Source organism: Muscardinus avellanarius (genome assembly GCF_963383645.1).
Source record: "Muscardinus avellanarius genome assembly, chromosome: 12".
NCBI lineage: Eukaryota > Metazoa > Chordata > Mammalia > Rodentia > Gliridae > Muscardinus > Muscardinus avellanarius.
The window spans coordinates 7,846,073-7,857,265 of record NC_137798.1 but is presented as its reverse complement, the minus strand read 5'-3'; the positions used below and the strand labels follow the sequence as shown (position 1 = coordinate 7,857,265).

Here is an 11,193-nt window from a genome sequence, read left to right as displayed (position 1 = left end):
CAGAGACAGCCTTTGCCTCTCCAAACAGGGTTCTCTTTTTCTGTGTCTCAATCGTATACACAGCTTAGGAAGAGAGGGGAAATCATGGTGCCAGCTGTGGAAGACTTGAATCTTGATCCCCCCCCCAACACGCACATACATCACCTCTATAATCCTGAGTAAATCAGCTCATTTGTGAAAGAAGTTCAGAAGTAACTACTTCCTAATATTGCTGAGGAATATAAACGAGACGAAGAAATCAAGAACTAAATGAGTGGTGTGTGCCTTGACCAACTACAACTCACCATGAAAAGATGTATGATGCAACTCACCATGAAAAATAAATAAAATAAAACTCTAAGTTAAAGTACAAAAAAGAAGAGAAAATTTTTCATAGAGTTTTGCAAGGCACCCTATTTTACAATAAACTATAGGACATCAGTGAGCAATTTTGAAAATTACAAGGCACAAGACATGAGAAGGTAGTTTTAAACAATAAAATATTAGGCTAACCTCAAACATAAATGTATATGTACATAATATAATGCTATCTAAAAGTAAGGCGGTATTAGCTACACAAATTTGACAGACATACTAAGGCACAGAGAAGCCAAACACTTTCTCTGAGGGCACACAGCTATTACTTGCAGTGCTAAGACCAGACACTAGGTTTAAACTATGACAAACAGGATTTCTGTTTGCCACTGCACACTAGAAGTAAAAGGAATGCTAACCTGAAAATATAACCTTAGTCCCTAAAACAAAAATCAATCAAATCATTAAACAAAAGCAACCGATGTACTTCAAAGAAAGAATATACACAAAATATACTTCCTTCAGAAGGCATATGAAACTGCTCATGTGCAGATGGTATGCCACCACGCACATTTATTATTCATTTAGGACATAAAAGGAAAGCTATAAAAGTTGACCATGGCTCTTCTGGCAGAGAGCAGGATTTACTACAGACTTTATAATTGGATTCAAGCCCAAAAGGTCCTCAGAATCCAAGATGAGCCAGTAGGATACAGTTTAAATAGAGCCTACTCCGACCACAGCCCCAGAGGGCCCAAAGCAATTTGTGGTGCTGTGGCCACATGCCACCACTTCAAGTCAATTCCCCACAACCTGACATTTTGGCTTCCTGACCATTATCCAAAACAAGGGGAAATTTGGTGCACTCAATTTCCCTTGCTTCATCATAGCTAGGTTTTTTGGAAAGAGAGAAAAAGAGACTAGTAAAAATGAGTGGATATTTAGAGCTTGTGGTTTTGTGCATTGTTAAAAGTACTGGCGATGAAAAGTGTTTAACAAGCCCTACCTTGTGAGGCTCCAGTGTCTTTAGGACTGTCTGGCTCAGCCTTGGGAGGATTCAGATGGAGACTGTTTCAGGTACAAAGTCTAGGGCTAACTTTTAAATCTTATCAAACATACACACATACATACATGCATGTGTGGGGATATATAGATGATAGATAGATAGATAGATAGATAGATAGATAGATAGACAGACAGATAGACAGGCAGAGATCATTTTGTCTAGTTTATAGAATTAAATCTGGAAATGGTCAATTAAGATGTAGTAGGAATTACCATTCATACTTCCTTTCTAGCAGTAGGCAAGTCCTACCTACTATTTATAACACCTTTATCATACTCATATACAGTATGATACACGAGTCAACAAATAGCTTGCATAACGTGCCAGGCAGCCACTCTTCCAAGAACTTTACAAGCACAGATTGACTTTTCATACAATCCAATGAAACACAACTATTATCTTTTGCAGTTTTGAAGTGAGGGAACTGAGATACAAGAAGGAAAAGTCACTTCCTAATGCTGTGGAGTTTGTAAGTGGTAGAGCAGAATCCAAGCCCAGGTGTCTGGAGCCAGACTAGTGTCGGAGGTCCCATCTCTATAGATCTCCCAAAATATCCTTTTTCTTATCCCGAATCAAGCTAGTTCTAATTAACCAGGTTGCATGAGATTACATCGCAGTTCGTGTATCCCAAAGAAAAACATTCCTAAGAAACCAAATCGAATCAAGAATAAAATCAAATGCATTTACATTTTAATTTGAAGACATAAAAGTTAAACAGATTAAACAGCTTAGCTGCCTCATTTGTAACAGATGTAGCAGATCATGAGCAGTCAGGGCAAGACATCTACCTCACTGTTGTAATTTTAAAACAAACAAAAGTGATTGCTGAGACAAAGCCTTTTGATGAAATGGCTTCGTTAAAGTATAAACTCTCTTCTTACCTCACATATAATGAGATGGGTACCACCGTATTGAGAATAATGATGTAAGACCAGAATGTCAAAAATCCTGAGAACACAGCGTTCTTCTCTTCTTCATTACCGAAGAGGAAAGTTCTGAATTGGCCCCCAACTTCATTCTCCCAGATTGAATTTCCTATTGCAAGAATAATTCCCAGGCATACCAGAAACCCAAAAATCTAAAACAAAAATAGAAATCTGGTTAAGGTTAACTGGAACCCCAGACTAGTAATATCAACATGACCTCATTATACTTCTAACTCTAAGAAATTGTCATTTGAACATAAAATTATGCAAACCTTTTCTTACCACCAGTCATATGAATAAATTTAACATTTTTATGTCAGGAACATAAGATCAATTTTTGACATATGCTTTTCTCAAGTCTGCCACTGAGCCTCTGAGGTGAAAACAATCACTTGACATACTCCACAGAGTAAAAGCAAGACAACATAAGACATAGGACAGAAAGACCATATAATTTGCCATATTGTCATACAGAGATAACTTTCACACTATATAATTTATCACATATATGACTATATAACTTGTCACATAGCTAATAACTTTGCATTCTCAATTTATGAAAAATATACACATCTATGTAGCTTAAAAAGACCATGCACCCTGATTTGCCCTGAATGGACCCCAGTTTACATCTATCATCCAAGAATAATTTTACTAATGTTCCTTTTCACCAATCCTGTTTGGGTGATAAATTACCTAACCACTCAGAGCACAAGAGCAAATGGAAGAAAGTATCAGTGAAAGGAACTGTCTCAGATTTGAGTCTCTTGGCTATAAATCTGGCTATACAATCCTAACTGAAGGTCAACAAGAAAGTTAAGGATTAGTTGAAATACTTTAAAAAAAAAATATATATATATATATATATATATATATATATATATATATATATATGCTTTCTTACTTTTTAAATACCTTTATTGGTACATTGTAGTCTCGCAACATAATGTTATGATTTTTTTAAATTAAAAAGATAGGAGCAACTCAAAAATTGTTAGGAGGCCTTTACATTATTATTATTAGCATCAAGATTAGAAAAGAAAACATTTCTGAGGTGTAACAATTAGATACATGGCAAGGTCAATCTGTTGTTGAGTCTAAAATCACAGCCTTGGAAAGGAAGGACAACAAATTCAATGAATGTGATAAGACTTGAGAGGAAAAAGATATTTAGGGATTTTTTTTCTGCTAAGTGTCACCCTAATTTGGGAGCTGAGACCAGCCACCATTGAGGGAAGAGTGGGAACAAAATAGGAATGTGTTTCCTTCCATTTTCTTCTTCCTCCAAGAAAGAATAATCATAAGTTCTAGAGTTTTTTTTTTTATTCTCTCACGAATAAAATAAGGGCACAAGAAGATAAAATTGGAGGGAAACCCCTTATAACATATTAGAAAATCATATATTAGAAAACAGTAGTCTACCAATTTGGTAACTATATCACAGTATCCTCCTCTTATGGCTAGACATAAAATGCCCCCCAAAAAGCTCTTGTACTCATGTACAGAGCTGATGTGATTAAGTCATGTGAACTGTAACCTCATCAGTGGAGACATCTGTTGTAATGGATTTGCTGGGTGGTAATCTACGCAGGCGGGCTGTGGCTGGAGATGGCGGGTCCCTGAGAGTGTGATCTTAAAGACTATGCTTTTGTCTTTGAATATGCTTGCTTACTTGCTCTCTCTCTCTGCTTCTGTCCTCCATGGTATGAGAGCAGAGCCTTACCTAGCTTTTTCCCTCTCTCTTGCTTTTAGCCTCCATGATATGAGAGCAGAGCCTTGGTCTTTTCCTCTTTCTGATTTCTGTCTCCATGGCCTGAGCTCCACACACCCTTTCCGCACATGGACTGAGCCCAGAAATTTCCAAAAACTGTGAGCAAATAAATCTCCCTCCCTCTATGTTGTGTGGTCAGTTATTTGGACAACAGTAGTGAAAACATTTGACTAAAACATCCCCTTAGTGGCTTTAAAGCTTTAACATTGGTGATATCTGGCATTAAATGCCCTCACTAAAGGATGTCATTGGTTTCTAAGACCCCCAAAGGATCACCCTATTTTCCATTATGAAAAGTTGGGACAGTCATTGCTTCACAACCACTCATTTTACTGTGGTGGATAGATACACAATCCCCATGCAAGCCCCAGAAAGAGATCAGGGCCATTTAAATTTGGAATTCTAGGAAAGATATAAGTTCCACATAGAGCATGTCACCTTTACCCCATGTACTCTGCCCTATGGGGATGAGTCTAGGTGGAAGAAAGCCCAGTAATACTTGAGACAAAACAGAGCCTGCCTAATATTTTGTACTCAGCAAGTGTTAATTTACTTCTTTTTTTTTTATTCAGGTTCCAGTTAAGCAAATATATATTGAGTTCAAATTCTTTAAGATTTTAAGTCTGTGATAAGGTACACAAGAGAACATGATTCAATGTTGCTGGCCTTATATTTCTTCTTTTTGTGTGTGTATGTGGTACTAGGGAATGAATCTAGCAGTGTTCTACCCCCAAGTTATACCCCAGACCCTTTTTAATTTTTGTTTTGAAACAGGATATTCCCAAGTTTCTGAGAATCTCACTAACTTCTGAGGCTAGTCTTGAAGCACTAATTTTCCTGTTATGATCAACTCCACCACTGGTTGAGAATTTATCATAATCTAAGACAGAGAAGGCATATATAATTGAGCCTCAAATGCCTAGTGTCCAAATACAAACTCCACAAAGAGCGCGGGCTTCTAAAGAATTCAGAAAAATGTAAGAAATATATTAAGGTAAAAATGACTAGTAATGTTGCCTAATTTTGTTATAGAAACTTACCCACAGCACTAAAGTGTTCATCAATCTATCAATGCTTGTCCTTTTAAACATTGTCTTCCCACTGTTCTGCATTAGTTTAGTGTCAGGACCTGCATTTTTTTTTAAAAAAAGCAACAACTTTGAAACAATTACATCAATTAGATTATGCACTATTATTAATATTATTAATTCCTACTCATCTCGCTGTTTCTGAAAGGGAAATAACTCCATTTTCATTAAAAGCAAGAACCATTAAGTTTATATAATTTTGTGTATATGCGGTACTGGGGATTGAACCCAGGGGCATTCTACCCTGAGCTACAAACTCAGGCCTATTCTTATTTTGAAACAGGATTTTATTACGTTGCTGGGGGATCTCACTGAGTTGTAGAAGCTGGTCAAGAACCTGAAATCCTCCTGTCTCAGCTTCCCAAGTACTAGAATTACAGGCACACACCACCATGCCTGGCTTGTACATGATTCTTAACTAGTGGCTTAGCAACAAACCTAGAAACTGCAAGAGATTTGGCCTCCTTAGAATAAACTCAGAAAAGTTAAGGAATTCTGTTAAAAGTTATAAAAGTTAAGAAATTCTGTTTTTCAGTAATCTGCGCATGGATGTGTTTCTTGTTTGAAGCAGTCAAAAACAACAAACACAGTAAGAGGGAGGACTAATGTGGAAATATTAAAAAAGATTTACTAGTAATAAACAATTCAAGATACAAAGGTAAAAACTTGAAAGATAAAAAAAAATATCAAATTCCAGATCTGTTTCCCAAAAAGTTTGAGGTGCCCTTAATGGAGAAACTAGAAAAACTCCAAAAAATACATTGGCAAGTTAAGTTTTTATTGTGATTGCCAACTTTATATAAAATATGCACTTTTTATAAGAGCAAGAATTGTCTTAAACCTGTGTTATCTCATATTACATTTACCAAGTACATTTTTCAAGGAAATCTAAGACTTATTAACTGATAAGAGTTGGATTATTGGATGATTAACAAAGCAGAATATTAGAATCTATTTCTTAGAAAATGCCTTATTGATACAGAAAATGCTAAATAGAAGAGATTGTGTTCATCATAACTGACTTTTGTAGCATTCCCATTTCACACTATCTTCTCATTATCATTGATCCATGCATCCATTTAATATGGGAGGGAGGGGGGAAATGAAAGAAAGAAAAGAAGAGAGATACACATGAAATTACATTCCACTCTAAAAATCAGGAAGGGGGTACACAGTCTTTAAGACACTTATTTTTCTTAATGAACACATAGAAGTAAAGATCGGGGTCTCAGAACAATTCACTGTGTTGAGCTGGAGACTGTACCCCAGTGTCCCATTCCCAGACACTGATGTGAAAAAAGAGACCACCCACATTTTCTCAGAATTGTTTATTAAAGTCATATGGACATCGAGGGTGAGAAATATTTCTTTTGTAGTAAAGATCACAAGGACCAAATAAAGCTTGTGATTGCTAAAAACTGGAATATTGACAGTCCAATTCAATTCAATGTTACAAATTCACATGTCTCAAGGATACATACATAAAGACTACTAAAGAACCTACTTTATCAGACTGCAAAGCACCTACTTAAACACATCCACAGCTGACTCGATACACATCTCTTCTTCCCTTCATGGTCAAAAGATTTTGAGAGGACTGTCAATACTCAACAGCCCCTGTTTCCTCATCTCCCACGCATTATTCAGTCTAGTTTTGAGGCCAGTCACCACATCAAAACATCTGGGGCTGATCACCAACATCTTCCATAACCGCCTTTGACACTGCTGACTGCTGAGCCTTAGGAAAGACATTCTTCCCTTAGCTTCTGTGTGATGATGCCCTTCTGCTTTTACTCCTACTTTTTGGCAGCTCCATTTCTGTCTTCTGTGATGCTCAACCCCTCTCCTCTGTCGAGCTGTGACATTCTGAGATTTCCTTAAGACTCAGGCATAGGGCACCTCTTTGTATTTCATCTACCCTCCCTGGGCACTCTTACCCAGGGCCACAATTAGAATGCAGTCTATAGACCAAATGTACATCTCCAGCTGATACTCCTTCTCTCAGCTCTAAGCTCATATGCTTAGGTCCATATATTTAGTTACTTTTATGACTTCTCCACCTGGATCTTTCTACAGCCCCACATGGCCCTTACCCAGCCTAGTTCAGAATCTTCCTCCAGGGATTCTTAGTCAGTGCAAGGCGCCACCATCCATCTAATTGTGAAGGTTGAGAGATACCTAAGAGTCATAGTTGATACCTTTCTCACTATCACTTTTATTTTATTTCATTTTATTTTATGCCATACTTGGACTGGAACTCAGAGGCATTCTACCTCTGAGCTACATCTCTAGTCCTATTTTTTTTTATTATTCTTTATTTTGAAACAAGGTCTCACTAAGTTGTGGAGGGCTTCACTAAGTAGCTGAGGCTTGCCACAAACCTTCGATTGTCCTGTCTCAACCTCCTAAGTACTGGGATTACAAACATGTGCCGCCACACCCATGCTCACCCTCACTTTTAAATCTGGTCATCCAGGCTTGTCAATTCCATTTTCTAACAACTTTCCAATCTTCTCTATTTCCATAACCCCCACTTTAATCCAAAGTCCATTGTCTCTTGACTTGCAAAAGCCTGGTGACTTTGTATCCCTGCATCCACTCTGGTCTGAACTCTAATCAATATTTTCTCTTCACACCCCAACAAGGCACTATTCCCAGGACCTGCTGAATATCTGCAGATGCTACAAACACAAGAGGCAAGTGTGACTCTTTCAAATTCAACACATACATGCTCCATCTGCTAAAAACTTTCAACAACTTCCCCAAGCTCTTAGGATAAAGACCCAGATCTGGGCATAACACGGACAGTCCTCCATGGTCCAGTCTCCACATCCCCAGTCACAAGTCTGTCTCTATCCTCTGTGCTTTCTGAGTCACGTGGGCCTTATTAAGTTTTTCGTTTGTTTTGGTTCTGTATTATGTTTGTGGTCCTGGGAATTGAACCTAAGGGCATTCTACCTCTGAGCTATACACCCAGTCCTATTTTGTTTTTTATTTTGAAACAGGTTCTTGCCAACTTTCTGAAGGCCTCACTGATTTGCTGAGGCTGGCATCAAACTCCAAGCCTGCTATATCAGCCTCCCAAGTACTGAGGTTACAGGTGAGTGCCACCATGCCCAGTTTATTAAGCTACGGCCACACGGCTTGGGCTCACAAAGCGCCTTTTCACAAGCTAGCTCTTTTCATCTCCTGTACTCTTCATCTCTTTCCTAACTTTTTCATTCTTCAACTCCCAGCCCATGCTTCATCAGGAAAGCCTTCTGTAGAGTTCAGGTCTGATCAGTTCCCTCCATTACACGCTCTTGTGAATCTGTGCTTTTTCTTCGGAGTAATCATCTCAGTTTGAAGTTAAACATTCATTATTATAATTATTTGAGAGTAATGTCTTTTGAGAGGCTGAAAAACCACATGAGCAGAGGAACTGCATTGGTTTTGTTCACATTTTTAATCCCCAGTGAATTGCAGCACAATGCCTCACATATAGCAGGCATTCAATAAACAATTAAATTTTAGTGAATCAATTAATTTATTAACCATCTGCTATGTTTTAGGCAATGGGCGATGTGCTTTTAATCTGTTGTATCAGCTAATAATACAATAAGCTGACAAATTAGGTACAAATATCCTCTGTTTGGCAATAAGGAGATCTAAGCATAAAGAATTTAACTTGCCTGAGACTCTTGTCTAGTACATGTCAGAGGCAGAACTTAGTATATCTAATTCTAAAGCTCTTGCTCTGAACAGTAGTGAGGCTTGGAGAGGCCAACGGAAGACTCCCAGTACAAAAACCTTGTGTGCCCCAAGAGGGTGCTGGCCCCTTTAGACTATTTAGATGAAAAAAAAAAAAATTCCACCCCAGAAATGAGACTTTGTTCTCTCCTGATCAGAAAGGAAAGTCATTGCCAGGGAAGTACGGCAATAACTTGTTACATATGTGTTTTAAACCTTCATAAATTCTGCCGGGCGTGGTGGCGCACGCTTGTAATCCCCGCGCTTGGGAGGCGGAGACAGGAGGATAGCGCTGGTTCGGAGCCAGCCGCGCTGGCTTAAGAGACCCTGTTTCCAAATAACAAATATAAAATAGGTCTGGGAGTGTAGCCCAGAGGTAGAAGGGCTTCCAGGAACCCCAGTACCACCAAAAATAAATAAATAAATAAATAAATAAATAAATAAATAGATAAATAAATAAACCTTCGTAAATTCTGCATTTGCAAAGTAAACCATGCCTGCCAAATATAACTAGAGTCACAATGCAAAAAGAATACTTAAAAATTGAGCTTGAATTTATTTTGTAAGAGCTACATATTCACCTGAAAATCGTTCCTCAGCCAAATGTCTCAAGACTTGGGGGACCTGAGACACCCCTCATTCAACTCTAACATGGATAAAAGCAGCCATTAACTCTTCTGCCTGCCATCACTCTAGTTAAGCTTTCGATTAACTTTTGTCCCCCAAGTGAAGTCATTGGAGGCATCGTCTGCTTTACAAAAATCCTAACCTCTTATCCTTGAGTTAATGAAAGTCGACTCAAGATGATTCAAAGACCTAGAAATTAGACCAGAAACTTTGAAACTGCTGGAAGAGGGTATAAAACCAACATTCCAACATACAAGTTCAGGTAGAAACTTCTTCAGTTAGAACCTGAAAGCCCAGGAAATTAAAATAAGAATCAATTAATGGGATAGCATTAAATTAAAAAGCTTCTGCACAGCAAAGGAAATCATCAAGAGTCTACACAAAAAGCCTACAAAATGGGAGAAGATTTTCACTACCCATCCATCTGACAAAGGTCTAATATCTAGAATATATAAAGAGCCCAAAAAGTTTAACACTAAAAAAATTAAAAAATAGGCAACCCAACTAAATAGATAGACATTTTTCAAAAGAAATATAAATGGCCAATAGATATATGAAAAATGTTCGTGGGCATTGGTAATCAGGAAAATGCAAATCAAAACTGGCTAACCATATGCCGAAAAATGGAAATATGCCCTACTTTCTCATCCTGCACAAGAGTCAATTCAAGATGGATTAAAGATTTGGAAATTGGACAAGAGACCTTGAGTATTCTTGAAGAGGACGTAGGTCCAACAATGCAAAACATAGACACAGGTAAAAACTTTCTCAACAAGACCCCAAAGGCACAAGAAACTAAAAGGCGGATCAATACATGGGATTGCATGAAACTGAAGAACTTCTGTACAGCAAAGGAAACTATCAAGAACCTCAACTGAGAGCTGAAAGATGGGAAAAATGAAATTAAAATGTTATAATCAGACCTACATATCCATATTCATAAAAGCACAATTTACAATCGCCAATCCATGGAATCAGCCTAGATATCTACCAATGGATGAACATATTACAAAACTTTGGTATATACACACAGTGTAATTTTACTCAGCCATAGAGAAGAACAAAATTACATCATCTGCAGGAAAACAGATGGATCTCAAGATATTATACGTAGTGAACATACCCAGTCCCAAAGAATGAGTAGATGTATGTTCTCTTTTATATGTGCAATATAGAGAGATAATTGAAAATAAGGACAACACCAGATAGATTAGCAGAAATTAGGGAAGGAACAGGGGAACGAAGTCACAAAGAATGCATAGTTGAAATAATGCCATAAATAAGAACATTTGAAAAATTGTCAATTCCAGTCTCAAATACTTTGAGGTAAGGGAGTAGGAGACTTGGTGAGGAGGGCAGCAAGAGTAGCGTGCATGTACTTTTCCAACGCTCTGTATTTCAAAGCAACGTAAAATTACAACGCACCCAATAAAAGTTTAAAAATGTCCATCTGATGAATGTTCCCTGCAAATGAAGTCCCGGGACATATAAAAGAAGATAGACTCCCTTTCTCTCCCACGAAGGTCCAAAGGGCAGCGGGTTCTCTCAGCTCAGATCATGGAGCTGGCAATGTGCTCTGAACTGACCATGGAAGAAAGGAAAAATGGGGAAGGAAGGAAAATTACACTCACCACGCACCATCTTGCAAAGTGTCCTCTCACTGGGACTTTACAATGGGCCAACTCACGTGCT

At 37.9% G+C, this 11,193-nt stretch overlaps 1 protein-coding gene across 1 annotated transcript in view; it reads right to left on the bottom strand.

Moving 5' to 3' along the window:
- Nucleotides 1-2,237: 2,237 nt before the first annotated feature.
- The window catches only part of ATP8B4 (ATPase phospholipid transporting 8B4 (putative)), a gene marked incomplete at both ends in the record, with an annotated part of 117,936 nt that continues 108,980 nt past the window's right edge, over nucleotides 2,238-11,193 (bottom strand). Inside the window, 2 exons of the mRNA XM_080707016.1 lie at nucleotides 2,238-2,438; nucleotides 5,098-5,186. Of these exons, the coding sequence (XP_080563142.1) occupies nucleotides 2,238-2,438; nucleotides 5,098-5,186 (290 nt within the window). The remainder of the gene's footprint in view (nucleotides 2,439-5,097; nucleotides 5,187-11,193) is intronic.